The 18,092-nt window shown below is 37.2% G+C and overlaps 1 protein-coding gene across 1 annotated transcript in view; it reads right to left on the reverse strand.

The window, feature by feature from the left end:
• Window positions 1-18,092, reverse strand: part of LOC127583146 (26S proteasome non-ATPase regulatory subunit 11-like) — a 62,386-nt gene that overhangs the window by 3,983 nt on the left and 40,311 nt on the right. The window contains 9 exon segments of the mRNA XM_052038942.1: window positions 2,504-2,646; window positions 3,760-3,795; window positions 3,798-3,810; window positions 7,721-7,756; window positions 11,743-11,868; window positions 13,221-13,283; window positions 14,358-14,418; window positions 15,354-15,498; window positions 16,829-17,023. Coding sequence (XP_051894902.1) covers window positions 2,504-2,646; window positions 3,760-3,795; window positions 3,798-3,810; window positions 7,721-7,756; window positions 11,743-11,868; window positions 13,221-13,283; window positions 14,358-14,418; window positions 15,354-15,498; window positions 16,829-17,023 — 818 coding nt within the window.

Raw genomic sequence — 18,092 nt, forward strand, 5'->3', positions numbered from 1 at the left:
TAAAGACATGTGGGTTGTTAGGTTAATTGGCCACTGTAAACTGCCCCTAGTGTGTAGGTGAGGGGTAGAATCTGGGGCAGGGAAGGAAGAAGAGTTAATGAGGATATAGGGAGAATAAAAAAATGGGATTAATATAGGATTACTGTAAGTGGATGGTTGATAATTGGCATGGACTTGATGGGCTTAAGGGCCTATTTCCATGTTATATCTCTATGACTCCATGAAAGACAATTTTGAATGAAAAATTTCACGTGTTCTGAAAAAAAGAATTCATTCAGAAAATCTACCAATAGTGGTCACTTTTCTATAGACAGGATCCAAGCAGTCAGTTGGAAAGGTCACAAACAAAAAAAAACAGGTGTAATGCAGAAGGCAGCTGGGATGTGGAGGCTGGTTGCTTCAGACAGGAAAGATGTACTCTGCCCTGGTAAGAAAGATTTATAGCACTCCTTAATGGCAGTGAAAGTTTAAGTTGGTGGAAAATGGTTACATCATGTTTCATTTTTGGAATGAAAACAAAACGCTGGAAACACTCAATAGGGCAGGCAGCATCTGTGAAGAAAAGAATGTTTCATGTTGAGTCTCTTCATTAGAATATCTGCAGTTTTTTTGATTTCTATTTTTGGAATTTGATCTGCACTAGTTACGTGTCTAGTCCACACTAACCAATAGCACTGGTAGTGTTCAACAAAAAAAAGTATTCTAATCAAATTTGAACATGACGATGAAGGGAGAAACTTAGTTTCCACATAACAATTAAGCTCTGTTCTATTTAAATCGAAATAGGAAAATAGGAGACTCTGAATGTTTCCAATCAGCAAGATTTCTTCAGTTTTCACTGATACTTTTTTTCCAAAATCCCCCTATCTAAAATAAAGCAGTAAAACTTAATTACTTTACTGAGCTGTGCATCAACAGTGGTCTCCACTACAATGTAAGCCATCATTAAAATATGATTTAAAAAGTGTATTGAAATTAATCCTATAAATCACCCACTGTTCCAGAATGGGAGATTTTTTTTGCCTTTGACAAATATTGCGTCACCTGACCAGTTAAGTTGGCAAAGGAGTCCATAACATAACAAAAGGAAGTTGTTTATGACAGTGTTTCTGCAATTCTTGGTGAATCTAGAATTAAGTGTTTTGTATTCACAAGGTGAGTAACTTGATCAAAATAGCTGATCTTTGCTATGTAATTGTTCAGTACTAAACTGAATAATTTTACAAATGAAGGACCTAATCCTGCAACACATAACTGCACCGTTTTGATTTTTTTCAAAGGTAAAATAATTCTTGAAAACAGTGTGAGGGAACATTAATGGGTTTGGATTTTGGGTGTTCATCAATTAACCTTCAGAAACTCTCTTGCTAGATTTACAGAAAATTGAAAGGGAGTGTGATGTCTGATGCTGCTGCAAGTTTTTCACTGTACCTGTATCTCACCATACTTGTGTATATGACAATAAGCTTGAATTGACTTGACCTTAGAATTGTGGCTGTGTAACCGAGTGCCTTTTTTGAGAAGAAATCAACTGATCACTTGCATTTATTAATAAAAAAAAAGCAGTTTCAGAAATTCAAGAGGACACTATAAACCTTGTGAACTTTGTGCAGTAGTCAAGTAATTAAGATTTTGCTTTTAGATGGACACTATCGTTCTCATATTCAGTCTGACAATGGGTATTTGACGTTTATTGCATTGGATGCAAAAGTTTACAGAATGTATTCCAATCTCAAAAGTTAGAGGCATTGTTACTATGGTATCTGAGAGAAATTTTATAGCTCACATTGAAAATTACACAAAAAGCCTCTTCAGTATATTTTATGGATTCTTCTCACTTTGTCTGCATTGTCTTTTTTTTTTGTTCTTTGCCACAATTATGAGAATACACCTAATCTGAGTTGTGCTGAAAGGCATAGCAAATGCTGGATGATTCCCTTTCAATGGACTTAAAAGATATTAATTCCAAGTTCACGTGATATTATGTTTGCCAATCATCCAAAGGGCTCATGGAGTGAAAATTAAGCGTAATTTTCAAATGCAACCAAGCTGAAAGAACAAGCTTAAAGCTGATCAAAAAGGCAAGAATGTGGCTTTAATTCGATTAAGGCATACAGACATAAATGCTCTCTATTTTAAAGCTGTATGTCCCCATGAAACTAGAAATCAAAGATAAATAGCAAATGTACAGCAATATGGAAAGTAAAGGTGTAGATATGGCTTTGCTTAGATTTCCTACGTGATGCAGGTCAAAGAGCTTGAGACTCCAGAGTCCAGCACAACCATTATTGTTGGCAAAAATGTGCAATTATGTTGAGACAGATTTGAAAATAGATTCCACAATTAATTCAAGTTTGCAAGTTTATAACAAAGTGTGTGTCTACACAAATGCATTGTCCCGAGTATGAAAGGCCAAAGATATTGTCTCATGAATACAGCTATATCAACTGCCCCTGAAAAGGATTTAAAAAGTATTCTGGTCCCTGCGTTATATTACACCTACCTATGTCAGTTTTTTTGCCTTGTTGTAGAGAGAGTCCACTACTTTACTCATATTCTGGATTGTTTCAAGCGCAGTTTCATATGTTTTGTCTACTGGAGGCTCATCAAACACAATGAGGACTCCCTCGCCTTGATCTAGAATACCTGAAATTAAACACAAGGGAAAGATACAAGCACAACACTAGTATGACTGACTGGACATCATTTTTTGTTTTAATTTTACTGGATAAATGTAGATAATTCTTTTGTAAACTTAATGTCAGGTAAACCAAAGATATGCACTGTACAGAGGCAAATCATTTACCCAAGCACAAAAAGTTATTGGTCCCACAAAAGGTTATTAACTTGAATGATTAACCATTATTGCTATTGGTTTATTATTGTCATGTGCACCGAGATAGGGAAAAGCTTTTGTTTGCACATCATCTAGGCAGATCATGCCATACACAAGTTCATCAAGGTACTAAAAGAAACAGAATGCAGAATACAGTGTTGCAGCTGACAGAATTGGGATTTAACTGAGTAGAACGATTGTAATAAATGTAATGAGAGGAATCCACTGGGGACAGCTCGCAAAGAGTCGGCATGCTCCAGTGCCATCTTAATCAGACATGTTTATTTCCCCATTATAATACCTCTCTCAGGCTACTTACAGCCTGCTACCTAGTCTCAAATGGCTGAACGTACTTGCAGTGCCCAATCTTGTACTAACTCACAGCCTGCTTCCCCTCCAGCTTATTTTGGGCCATAGCCACACTGAGTTATTATGGGCTATGGACCCAGCTGCCCAACCCATTTGCCATGGACCTCCAGAATGCCAATAAGAATATAACTGGTAGCTCATTTAAAATTTTCTCAATCTTTACAGCAAAGATTTGGTTAACTTCCAAAATCAGTACGTTACCAAAATATTTTAGTCCCTCCTCATAAGTCCAACCCAACCCTTGGAGAGGGCAAGGGGTGGAGTGAAGAGGGAAAAGGGAAGGGAGAGCAAAATAAAACACGTTTTGAGATGCCTAAAAAAAAAACAAAAACAGCTACTTCCTCCTCCCCCACCCCATCCACAAAGAAAGATACTATTAACTATCTTGATCAAGCAATAAATGGCAATTATGGTTAGATCAGGGTTGTATTAACTGCATGAAAAATGTTTGGTTATTGATTGATTCAATGTGATGTTTAGAAACAATGATGATTTTTTAAAAGTTTTGTTTTAGCTTCTTGTTTATTCAACATCAACACAGTTTCTACACTTACCGTGAAACTTCTTGTCCAAGATCATTTTGGAGAGTTTCTTTCCACATCACCCTAAAATAACAGTATAGTGTTAAAGCCAAGTCAATAATAGTTACCCAGCTACAAATTTTATTTAGCACAATTTTATGGGGTTAACTAAAAACAAGAGCATATCATTCCACCCCTCAATTCTGCTCTGCCATTCTGTAAGATTATAGTTGATCTTATACACTTCCTTGTACTAACTCCATAACCTTCAATACTCAAGAAATTTACCAATCTGTGTCTCGAATATACTCAGTGACTGATCTTTTTAGGTACGTGTTTTTTGGGTACACAGTTCTAAGGATTCACAGCTCTCTAGCCAAATTCTCTGCTTTCTTTCCTTCTTGGTTTAACTGAAGCTCAGAGAATTTTAAATTTAGTCAATAAATTGTGAGGACTCATGACAGATTGGGAAGGTCAGCAGTTTCTAGATATTTTTGTTAACTTTAGGTGCTGTCCATAGAACAATACAGCACAATACAGGCCCTTTGGCCCACCATGTTGTGCCGACCTTCAAACCACTCCGAAGACTTATCTAACCCCTTCCTCCCACATATCCCTCTATCTTAAATTCCTCCATATGCTTATCTAACAATCTCTTGAACTTGACCAACGTATCAGCCTCCACCACCACCCCAGGCAGCGCATTCCATGCACCAACCACTCTCTGGGTGAAAAACCTCCATCTGACATCTCCCTTGAACTTCCCACCCATTACCTTAAAGCCATGTCCTCTTGTTTTGAGCATTGGTGCCCTGGGAAAGAGCCACTGGCTGTCCACTCTATCTATTCCTCTTAATATCTTGTACACCTCTATCATGTCTCCCCTCATCCTCCTTCTCGCCAATGAGAGAAGCCCAAGGTCCTTTAGTCTCTCCTCATAATCCATACTCTCTAATCCAGGTAGCATCCTGGTAAATCTCCTCTGCATCCTTTCCAATGCCTCCACATCCTTCCTATAATGAGGCGACCAGAACTGGGGTACCCTAAGTGTGGCCTAACCAGAGTTTTGTAAAGCTGCAACATTACTTCGCTGCTCTTAAACTCGATCCCATGACTTATGAAAGCTAACATCCCATAAACTTTCTTAACTAGCCTATCTACCTGTGAGGCGACTTTCAGTGATCTGTGGATATGAACTCCCAGATCCCCCTGCTCCTCTACACTGCCCAGAATCCTGCCATTTACCTTGTACTCCGCCTTGGAGCTTGTCCTTCCAAAGTGTACTACCTCACACTTCTCTGGATTGAACTCCATCTGCCACTTGTCAGCCCAGCTCTGCATCCTATCAATATCCCTTTAACTCTAGCCATCCTTCTGCTCTTTACATACGAGAGAAAGGCCTTGGGATTCTCCTTAACGCTACTCGCCAAAGCCTTTTCATGTCCCCTTCTTGCTCTCCTCAGCCCTTTCTTAAGTTCCTTCCTTGCTACTCTATATTCCTCACGAGCCTTGTCTGATCTTTGCTACTTACACCTTATGTATGCTGCCTTCTTCTTCCTAACTAGTTGTTCTACCTCTCTTGTCACCCACGGTTCCTTCACCCTGCCATTCTTTCTCTGCCTCACTGGGACAAATTTATCCCTCACATCCTGCAAAAGATCCCTGAACATCGACCACATCTCCACAGTACATTTCCCTTCAAAAATGTCATCCCAATTTACACTCCCAAGTTCTCGCCTTATAGCCTCATAATTCGCCTTTCCTCAATTAAATATCAATTGCTGTCAATTTTGCAAATAGGACAAAAGTCATTTTTGACCATCAATCCCAAGGATGGATATAGTCTTCAAATATTTCAAAACGTTTCTCCATTATTGATTCCCAGATCTCAACTGCATTACTAAGTAAGCTGTTAGCTTGCTTAATTTCAGGAACTAGCATAAATAGAAGGACACAGTCCAGATAATACCTTCCGCAAATAAACACCCAGCTCCTAAAGTACCTGGACAAAAATGGAAAACTGACCTGTAATTGGGTTTGTCTATCAAACTACTTGTGATTTAAATTTGAAGTCAATGACTGGACCATTAGATATAAATGACACCAATCTGGTGAACTTTAAATTAGTGAAGTTAATTTGTTATTGAAAAGTGTCTTCCTACTCATCCCAGACTCACAGCACATTCCTTTAATGGGAGGCAAAGGCATATTTCATTTGCTTTATTTAAAAATAAAGTAACATGTAATTATGAAGCAAGCTGCCATGTTATAAGTAGTATCTGGATCAGTTTTGCCAAGATTACGTTTTTTTCTGTAGAAATAAATACAAGACCTTCAGTCCTAGAACTAGAGATTTACCCTGTGAACAGAGTTTTATTCTGTTCACAGGGTAAGTGATGCTTGTTAAGATTGAAACTTTATTAGTTTTATTGTATTTATTCAGAAAACACTGAGGACAGATTAAAACAGAGGCAAAGATACTGAAAGTAATTCTCTTGATTTATTAGGTTTTGTTACAAGTTCAAATAAACTGTGTAAAGAAAAAGTTAATTCAGTCTTTAAATGCAGTGAATGATAATGAATGACAATAGTTGTTTTGAAGATAATTTCCCACCCATTTATTCCCTCCTCATAGCACTGATTCCTTACTAGGCTACATCCTAGTGGTGTTGTTTCCTTGCTAGGCTTGAATTCGAAAGATGTATCGCAACTTTACCCAATGAGCACTTTCAGTGGAGGTTTATGATACAAAGACCAGGAATGCTGTCCAAAATTTTTCCTCCTTTTCCTTCAGCAGTAAATTTAATTGTACATGCCCTAGATGAGATCAATTGTCTGAACAGGATTATGTGGAGCTTTCCTGCTCCAAAACACAGCCACTTATTTTCTAAATCTAGCTTTCCAAGGAGATGCTCAAGAAAAGTGCCTTTGTTTTGCTTCATACAATTTTAGCGAAAACTCAATAAATTTCTATTATGAAAGAATGTCAAGGAAACTTGAATTTCAGAGCACCACCTCATCTCAAAACATATCATATACAATAATTACTACATATGGCATATTCTTTTAAAAAAACAGGAACCGACATAAACCATAATGCCAATGACCAGTTAATCTGCCATGTGTTGGGGAAGAATTTTGGCAAGAACGGGAGCAAAATCTGGCTGCTTTTGAAGAACAGAAATGGACCTTTTTCATGATCATATGGACCTCCCATCAAACAGAAAAAGTTTCAACTTAACAGGTTTGATCGTGTGCCATCTAGCCCACACTTGCACTCAGAGCTTTTCCTGTACTCATCTACTGTGACTATGAAATTCATCAGCCTGGAGGCCTTGTGGTGAAGTAGCCGGCTTGTGGCAACTAGGCTTCAGTGCCACATCCTGAGGCCCCAGCATGACCAGACTGCCTTCTGAGGTTGCTGCTCCCAAAGACCCTTATTAAACTGTTCATAAATGGCTCTAGTAAACAGACATTTGACAATATTTCAAATAAATTAACTGACTTTAAAAATGCACCCATGTTAAACTACTATAAATTAAAACCAAAGTTAAATCAAAATAAAGAACATTCAGTAACCCAGTTACTATGGCTGGTCTAAAGCTGTTCAACTCAGGACGTCTGTGTTTCTCTGCTAGATTAAATGGAGATTCCAGAAATTGGGCAGGGATCAGATGCACATAGCATTTTATCTCCAGCTTGTATCCAACTTCTCTTGCAGAGGTCAGAGACAATGTAACCACAACTAGAGGTGGTTCTTTATTTAACCACTGACTGAAGATTAGTACATTCCAGCCTAAAATCTCCCATTTCAGTGCACTGAATTTTTGTCTGGATTATGAGAGCAATCTTGCATTGGAACCAGAGTGCTCATTCTTTCTTGGGATGAATGACGCCTTAAGGAAAAGCGACTTATTAAAAAAAAATTAGTTTCGGATGAACAACAATAAAATGCACAGCTTTCTACTTCATGCTTAGATAGATTATCACTTACCTTGGATAGTTTTATAATGCTTGCTATGTGCTCTATCTGTAAGATTAAGAAAGAACATTTTCTTACATCAGGTTGCCATTAGAAAATGCAGGAATGTTGGACTAAGAAACAGCCAGAAGCCATTTTCCTGAATGAATGGCATGATTTTAGTTTCACAATGTAGTGAAGTGCAAAAATAAGGTGCACATTTTTCACTGAATGTTGATGATATTGCCATATAATTTTAATAGTCAAAAAACAGATATGGTAAATGACAATTCAAATATTTTCATTAAAACAATGATTACTTATACTTTAATAGCTCTTCATAAATTAATGGCATGCTGATATAATATTAAATTCAGTTCAGAAGTGAACAATTTATACACTAGATAGGAAATCTTATATTCTCATTTTTGCATGAACAGAAAAATTTACATTTCTGGTTTAAGTTAAAATTAATGGAATCAATCTAAGTAGGGAATTTTGTTTTGAAAAAAGGAAACAAATTTCCTTACAACAAAAGTTGCCATTTGGTCCATCAAGTCTATACCAGCTCAGAGCAATCCATCAATCCCCACTTATTTCTCTGTAGCCTATTCGTGCTCACGTGCGTATTAACATCCCTAACATGTGCAAATAATCATCACCAATTTTGGCAGTATTAGTATTTACTATTTGGTTGGGCATGGGACATTGAAGTACTCATGCAATGATGGTTTGGGGTTGGCTTGGTGACTGCAAACAAGCATATCCATCTTCCTCTCTTAGTCCACTTAATCCCTTGGACTTCAGTTTTACCAGGGCTCCTTGATGTCACAGTCAGCTAAATGTTGCCTTGTCAGTGAAGGCATTTTGCTCTTAAATTCAGGTCTTTGGTTCATATTTGGACTAAGGTCATGACAAAGTTTGAAGCCATGCAGCCTGGCTGAAACCCAAACTATGCATCATTGCCAAGGTTAGATTTGTACCAGATGGAGGTTATGCATATGCTGTACTCAATGAGAATTCAGAATTAACATGTTGAGAAGTTCCAAGTGGACTGCTTAAGAGGCCTCTCACTTCATCCATCAAGAATGTGTCACACTTCCACGAGTCTCTTCAAAATTTGAGGGATGCATTGATTACCACCTTGCTAGATACCAGTTACAAACTGTGACATGTTTCACTTTTGAGATTACAATCTTAATACTATTGTCATCCTTTGGTTAAAAGCCCAGGTCCTGGGAAGATGTGAATACTTTGTTTCTTATTTTCCAATGGTGTCCTACCTTTCTTTCCTCTTTTTCTGAATGGACTTTGAGAGATAACTGGTTGAGGCTTGGATTATGAAAAACTGCTGGCATTGCTATGCTCGGCTGAAAGGGATGCAAGGTTCTATGCTATGTTGATGCCACTGGTCATCCTCTGATACTGCCCACACCCCCCTCCCCACCAGCACCAAATAGTTACTTCTTTATTAGTCTGCTCAGATAATGACTATCAGCTTGAATATAGCAAGCATCAAACTAGCATCCAACCTTGAACTCAACACAATGCCCATACTTCTAACAGGAATCATTGGATAATGAACAGAGAAAAGAATCTACCCTTTTCCCAACCCCTCATTACAATAGTCCCCTGACCACTGCGTTGGCTTAGATGAGTTATCTAAGGATCAGCATGATTCTGGGATGGCTCTAATTAGACCAAAGTAAAAAATGAAGAGCTTTAATGTATGGGTAAGACTAATTATGCCAAAGCTACAGTAAGACACAAGTACCTGTGAAGCTATCAATGTAAACCAGTCTGATTAAAACTGACAGATTCCACCTAGTTCCATCGTGCACTTCAGAGAATATTGTCTTAGACCACATTTATGCATTTTGTAAACAAATAACCTCTTCAAACAATAGTAGATAAAATATTGAAGAGACTTTTTTTTAATGGCACAGTTTACTCACACTAAATCATGGCCACCAATAAATTCAACTATTTGAACAAGATAACCACAGCCAATGTTTCAAGGAATTTAACTCTTCTCCAAGCTGTTTGGACATTAAGTACCGATAATGGCACCCACTTAATGCTGAAGTTATATGGCTGGAGCAGATCAGGTGTCAATGACCAAATGTTTCATGAGATCATTCATTTTTGTTTTACATAAATTTATTCCACTATGCAGAAAACGTGGAACATTCCCATTTTTTAAAAAGAGCTTAAACGTTGCTCAGGAGGTTGGCCTTTACTGAAGGAGGGTTTGGGTAGAAGAGTAGAGACATCTTGTTCTCTATCAGACAAAGAAAATACTTGCAATTAAGGGAATGCAGCAAGTGTTCACCAGATTGATTTTTAGAATGGTAGGTTTGTCCCAAGAGATTAAGTGAGAGGTGATCTCACTGAAATGTACAAAATTCTTATGGGGCTCGACAGGGTAGCTGTGGAGTTAATGTTTCTTTCCATAGGGTGTATAGAACCAGGGATTACAGCCTCAAAATAAAAGTTGGACATTTTGGACAAAAATAAGAAATATCTTATCCAGAAGGTAATGTATCTTTGAAATTCGCTATTTAAGAGGGCTACAGGGGCTCAGTCACTCAGTATACTCAAGACAAAGATCAATAAATTTCATGAAGATATTCAATAAATAAAGTGTTAGTTTGAGAAAGTGACACTGAGGCAAAAGACCAGTCATGATCTAAATGAATGGCAAAGCAAGCCTACTCCCATTTCTTATGCTCTTATTCAAGTCCCTACCCAAGTTGCTGAATGAAGTTCAGAATTTTGCAGCCAAGATGCAGACAAGACAGACAAAATTACTAATTGTGGTAACTTGCCAAAGGGACTGGACATAGTTGTTTCTGGGATTGTGGGAAAACAACTTAATCTACAAAAATACCTTGTAAATTTTTTAAAAAGATCCACATCATCTGAATCACATCTGTGGAGGTTTTACCCAAATAATTATTGAATATTATATCAGATCCCTTGGTATAATGAAGACCATTGCTCTGATCCAGGGCATGATTGGTTTGGCTTGTGAAATCTGCTGAAGAAAAAGGGAAGCGTGGGGCCTGGAATTAGCCGGTCAGATTGCAGGTGCTGGGAACAGCCAGAGACCTTGGGAGTGAGAGTGAATTCAATGAATTAGCCGCATGCATTGGAGATCAGAGAAGTAAACAGTACTAGGAGTAACTAACTCCATTTAAGAGCTGGGCAAAATTGAACTGGCACACAAAAATGGTACATATGTTGTCATGCTGGCACTAGTATAAATAATGGCATTTAGTTTGTGATGAACACAAATCCTCTGGTTCCAAACAGTAGACTGCTGAAATCTATAGAATAGGTGGAATGTAAGGGAAATACTTGCTCGTGCACCAATTTAAATTTCAAGAGAAAACTCAGACAATATAGTGACTTAAGTACAAGATTCACTATGGATATAAATGCTCCATGAGGCAATTTTTTTCTTGAGGTATGATGCAATCAAAAAGTATTTTGGAAGTTAGCTGATGTATACATACAGACTGATGGAAAACAAAAGGCAAAATGTTCTTATAATGGAAAAGTTTAGCAAGTGGTAGCAAAAATTTAAGTTATTGGTAGAAAAGGGTTCATCTACAAAAGAAATGTTATCTTTGATATACACCGAAATACCACATGCATTTTCAACAGTTATACAGTCAGAGATCACAGAAACAGGCCCTTTGGCCCACCAGGTCTGTGCCAACCATTGTATTTATCTATACTAATCCCATTTACCTAACTTTGTAATGAAATGCCTTTGAGGTTGAGACAATATAGTGATCTTACTGTAAAAGCTGATACCAGGATCCCTTTCTCTACCCATTGCCCATTACAAATCATAGCCTGCATTAACAGTTTTCAAAAATCAGTCCACTACAAAATAAACCATAAGTATATAACTTGAGCAATATTTTTGACATTGCAGTGCCACAAGAGTTAAATAATAATTAAAGTTAATTTCAGGAGGAATTCCAAAACTGCTGTGCAAACATAGCTGGTGATTTTTATTTCATTCACACTTTTTGCAACTTTACCTGAACTCTGGAGAAAGGTTCAATCACTCGGATGAGATTCTGCTCCAATAGGTTGTCATATAGCTTTGCCAGGTGCGTGGTTATGATTGGATCATCCCGCAGTTCTGCTTGGAAATCTGTTAAAGCCTGCAAACCAAAAAATTCAAAAATTGACTCACAGTAGCCAGTCCATATCAAGAAATATAAAATTAACACACTCATGATGCAAGCAAATTGATTTGAAGCTTGTAATTACTGTGTTTCTTTTGCAAAACTGTATTTAACAAAGCAAAATCTGTTGTTTCTTGCAGGGTGACAAAAATCCTTGATTTTAGAACAAAACATTTTCCTTCTAAGCTATTACTTTACAGATGCTTGTAATAAGTGGGGTAGAATCATAATATTCTCCACATCATGTTCGCTCTAAACAGTCATCCACTTAGCCCACTGGAACAATATTCAACTGCAGTCAAACTTTTCTATATATACATACACACACACATATACACACACACACACACTCAAGGAACGTGGGCTTCACAAGCTGAGCTAGCAATTGCCCATCCCTAGTTGCTCTTGAGAAGGTGATGGTGAGCTTCCTGCTTGAACTGCTCAAGTCCTTGAGGTGTGGGACACTACCCGAGGAACTCCTGCAGAGATGCCTTATGGTTGAGATGATTGACCTCCAACCACTACAACCATCTTCTTTTGTGCTAGGTATAATTCTAACACCCACCCCCCCCCATACCATTCAACAAGTCTCATTTCTTGTTATTCTTCTAACCCAAGTTACCTCACTCTCTTCTGCATTAAATTCCCTGCCATGGAATCAACCATTTCACTCACATTCTCTTGAAGTTTGTTACTACCTTTATCCACATCATTACAATTACAAGATCCTGCTGCAGTTGATGTGCATTATGGTACTTGGTCTGGTCTAAAAATGTACTTTAGGTCAGTGAAACCCCAAGAAATCAATAAAGAACCCTGGTCCAGTGGAAAGAGTAAATATTTTTCATTTATACAGTTACCTGGAAATATACTAATGGAGAAAATTCACCAAATCTCAGACACTTAACCTTTGTAAATGTAAATTTCAAAATCAAATTCTTATTTCATTGAGGATACTTATCCCAACTGCAAAATATTAAAAACTGCTTAAAGTATTGCAGTTCACCAACAAGCACGAAGAACAGAATAAATGCCAGAGAAATATGGTTAACTTTGCCAAGCCCCCATTACCAGTGTACTTGTATCACTTCTTTGTGGACAAGGTGTGATAGCCTGCTGACTATTTTACTACAAGATTTATTTTCAACCATTTTCGCCATAAATAAGAGAATTTTCCTTCTATACAATTTTACATAGAGAAAGCTATCATGTCATTAGCTAAGAGCACATCCTTCTGAATACCTGGGCCACCACCACTCTATTAGGCACTGAATACTGTTATATAGTGAAATATCTCATTACCCGCATTCATCTTCTAATCAGCTTACCTTTTCAAAATCGGCCAGTGACCGATTCTTGCTTGCTCGGGCCACACATTTTAGTGAATCGGTCTGAAGGTAAATCACAAGTCAATCATTAGTCAAAGCAAAATAACACATGAAAATATAAAAGAATCACTCATACTATTTTATGACTATCCAAGTGCATCTTTATGCAAATGATAACTATTTCAAACGATAACTAGTTCTGCAGCTAAACTGTACTTGCATCTTAGGACCAAGAACAGCAAAATCTTAACTCTCTATCCTTCCCAGCTCAACATCCTGAGCAATGTTCAATCTACACACTAGCAAATTTTGCTCCTTTTTGTTAATTTATGAATCATTTCCAAACATTTTTTTTAAAAGCCAAGTTGTGTAATTCTTCTCATTCTCCAATAATGTCTGCAGTTACACATGCCGAAACAGAGATCCAAGGAAACACCCATCAACAAATGCCAAATCTGAATTTCCTTTCTTTACAGTACATTTATCAAAGATGTTACAAATTCTTTCAAAAATTACTGCAGATACCATTGGTGTAAATACAAATGGTGATATCATGCTATGTAGATCAGGAATGTCACTCATTTAATTTCTGATGGAACATTAATCATGTTTACACAACAATAAAGTAGGTATCATTGAAAGTCCAGGGCTTTTGGACGCTCATGAAAATATCTGGCCATCGGATAACCTATAGAAATCCTCTGCAGTTACTGAAGTTCTTGGTAACATGTTTGGTCAAAACACCAAAGATTGCTCAGGAATGAAGGTCCAGCAGGGGTTGAGATAATTGGGTGGAAAATTGAAGTAACTAGCCACACAGCTGACAAGGAAATAGTTGGAAAACTGATTTAAATACTTCATGCTAAAGTCAGCTAAGCTACCAATCATTTTATTTCATATTTTCCCTCAACATCCCTGATACTCAAATAAACTAGCCAAATGGAAAGGATGCCTAGTAAATGTTTGAAGAGAATTGCACCTTGCATTCTCCATTAAAACTGGTCCAAAAATATTTAAGAAAATATTTCTTCCCCCAATGGAAATCAAGGCAGACTTTAACGAATCTATGGGAAACAGAAAAATCAACATTTCCTCTCATTCTCTGCATTAACCGAAACCAAATAATGATTGTGCTACCTGTCGTCCAGCATATCGAAGAGCAAGCTTCCCACTCACTAATGTCTGCACGTCCTCTGGCCTGAGAGGAAAACAAAGAATAGTGTTATTAGTAAAGTGCCTGTAATTCATTTTATTATAACACTCGAAGAAAAATATGGGAAAGTCCACTGCCAAAGCTCTCCATCTTTGTAATCTGAGATGCACAACATCTCTGCGACAACTGGATAGCCCCCTACATTTTTCTTTCCACAGATATTTTCAAAATCACAAAGAAAACACACGTTTGATCAGCTTTAATTACACTAAAATGCACAGAAATATGCATTTCTTTAAATAAAATCACTAACATCTGGAAATGTTACAAAATAAAAAAAATTAGCAACCCAAGCTAATGAACCACACTATTAGTAATATTCTGAAACTATCCCCAAGGTCAGCCTTTCTCCACTTTCTGGGTATTTCCCCTCCAAAGTTCCAGATTTTTAAATATGGCATTGAAGAGCTCTATTTTTACCTACCTGTAATGTAGGGCATATCCAAATGGGGTTTATTCAAAAATACATGTAGGCCATTAATTACCTGTTTAATCAACTGTCCTCTCTCAAAGTAGTTTAATACATGTTAAGTGTCAAGGTGATTTTAATGGAGCAGCTTTGGCTATGTTGACTAAAGGCATTTGCTGCAAATGAACATGAACCTCACCTCTAGCCTAACAATAAAACTTTTAGGACCTTTGGCCACTTCAGAAAGTATGGAGTGGAATTAGTTTACATAAATTGAGTCTGTTTTATCACAAGAGATCAGGTTTTATAATTACAGCTCAAGAGACCAGCCTGTCTGGGATTGAGCCTTAATAGTATGTCTATGCACACAGCTACTCTATACTCCCCCTATAAAATCAGACCATTAAAAGCCAAATGATGTTTTTGTATACACCAGATTAACAAATTTTGTTCTCCAAGGTACTATACAACTTCTGCACAAACAACTTTGACCAGAACATTTAAAACTTACGTATTTAACATAATTTTGCAGAGCAGCATATACTTCAATGCCGTAATAGCTTTAGGGCTATCAATAGAGTCATAGCCTTCAAATGCCTCGTAAAAGTAAGAGTATGCAGTCTTCCAATCCTTCTCTTCAGCAGCATGGATAATACCTATATGCAGAAGCACCAAATCCATTAATTTATAAAGCTAATTTGAAGTCATACTTATTTCCTTTCCTATAGTGCACATAAGGAAGGAACAGGAATGAAGAACCCCAGCTAGCATTACTTCTATTAGTAATAAATTTAACTAATTTCCAAATCAATTAGGACAGTTCTCAAATGGCCTCATGACTTAACTGGCTAACAGTGAACAGGTCAGCCAAACACTCTACATTTTATTTCAGAAGTTAGTGCACCTAGCAGCTCTCAGCTGGGTGATAACAGCAGTAATAATTGGTGAAAATTGTGAAGAAATAATAGATGCAGTTGATAGTCCATCATACTATTTGGTGACCCCCAACTAAAACTGCACACAAAGGGGTCAGTAGATAAGGCTCACAGGTGAAGGACAGGCATTTGGTGAGATAAGAGTATTTCCCTCATTTTGCAAGAAACTGCACTCCAAAAATGGGCCACAATCGTCAGGAGAGAAAGGGAAAGAGAGCATGCAGACACAAAATGAGTGGACAACAAAAATTCATGCTACCATCTAAAATTTCCTTTCAACAGACTTTAAATTCATCGACGTGTGAAATATACATATCCTGATATTCTCTTATCTACATGGAGCACTAACAACATTCTATTACAAGTAGTTTCACTGATACCAGAGGAGGGAGAAGCAAGCTGCAGGGGTGGGAAGAGAGAGAAGGTCAGAGGCTTGCACTTATCTGGTATCTTTTACAACAGAGCATCCCAAAGAGCATGACAACAAATAAAGCACTTCTAAAACATGATCACTGAGAAGCATTGAAATATGGCAGCTAATTTTTCCACAGCAAAGTCCCTAAAGCAATAATGTGATGACATTAATAACCTTGATTTGGAGGGATAAATATCAACCAGGACTCAAAGAAAAACTTTCAGGCTCTTCTTTGCTTGGTGGTTCAGAATTATTTTCATCTAACCAAGGAGGAAGACACGAGCTAAGTTTAGGGTCTCAACAGCACCATCCAACAGTTCAGCCAGTACTCCTCAGTATTAAACTGTGCCCACCTAGTTTTTCTCCTCTAGTCTCTGGAGCCATATTTGATTATGTGGTCTTCCTCAAAAAATAAATCTTTGGATAAAAATCTACTGCAGCTTACTTCAGTTGTGTCAGCTGCATATTTACTAAAACTAAACCCTTTAGAAAAGTTATCCATTTTAAATATTTGTAATTTATTATTAAAACAGTCTTAATTTCAAAATCTCAACTGACCTATTTTACCCAAACTGACTAAATCAGAGGCAATCCTTTTAAAAAAGGTTAAAGCTAAAAGTTTTCATTGTTCCATACCTGACTGCATATCAAGTGCAGCTTGTAGTTTTGGTGGACAATAGATGGCATTTGCAGTTGTTCGTGCTGAGGTCAGGGCAGCTCGTGCCTTTGGCAAGTTACTCAGTGCATGATACGTCTTGCTCTCCAACAGCTGAACTTCCACCAAAAGTGCCTTGTCATCCATCTTTTTCAGTTCACGAAGCAACTGTGATCCTGAAAGACATTAGAAATTTTTTTGATTTAATTTTTTGAAAAAAAAGTTCAATGTGCATTTTGGAACTTTATTGACAGTCAGTTTCTCCACACAAGAATCATTATTACTGATTTCAGATATAGTGAACATGCTCAGGAAATATAGGTTTGAAAGGGTACTAATCCTGCAGATAAATACATCACATTAAGGAATTTTTGTTAAAATTCTAGTGCAAAAAGATAGGATTTTGTTCTTAAATTATTTTTTTGCTCACTTGCCCAAATGCCACAAATATGACCCTGTAGAGCAAGGTGATCAAGACCAGGGAGGGCCATTATCAACTTGTAGTTATGCCAATTATTAGGAGAAAATGGTTAGCAGTACTTCATAAGAGGAAGAAATTGAGCCTTTTTGGGAATAGAGTCTAAATTGTGGCTAAAAAAAAATAATTTCAGTTACCTTTCCACAAGGTTCCATTTCCCTCATTTTCTAATTGCTACACTTCTGTCAAGTAGGGTCAATTGAAAGCACCCCAAGTTCAGACAAACATAAAATTTTAGGCTGACATGGTGTGCTGTACTGTCTTACAGACGAGAAGATGAACCAAAATTTTGAAACTTCTTGTAGGTAAACTTAAAAGATCCCAAGTCATTATGTTAAAGTTCAGTGGAGGAATTATTCCCAGGTCCCTGGCCAATATTTATCCCTCAAAGCATCAATGGAGTTTTTGATTTTCACTAAATTAGAATACCTAGGTCATAACCACATTGCTGGTTCATTGCTACATCCAAACAAGCTCCCACATGTTCTACAACATTAACTACAAAATGCTTGAGTGGCTGTAAGACCCATGTGAAATCCCAAAACCATGAAAGTCACTACATAAAATAAGGAAATTTTGTTTGATTTTGGTTTTTTTTAAAGAAAACTTGGTGAGCTGGCAGATTGAAGTAAATGATACTAACTTTAATAAACAGATATTATCCAACAATGACTGGTCAGCTTTTCCAAAATGTCAGGTAGTTAAAAAGAAATCACAAAGAAAAAACAACTAAAGTGAGCAAGGTGACAAGGACAGAATAATGCAGT

The sequence above is a fragment of the Pristis pectinata genome, chromosome 25 (genome assembly GCF_009764475.1).
Source record: "Pristis pectinata isolate sPriPec2 chromosome 25, sPriPec2.1.pri, whole genome shotgun sequence".
NCBI lineage: Eukaryota > Metazoa > Chordata > Chondrichthyes > Rhinopristiformes > Pristidae > Pristis > Pristis pectinata.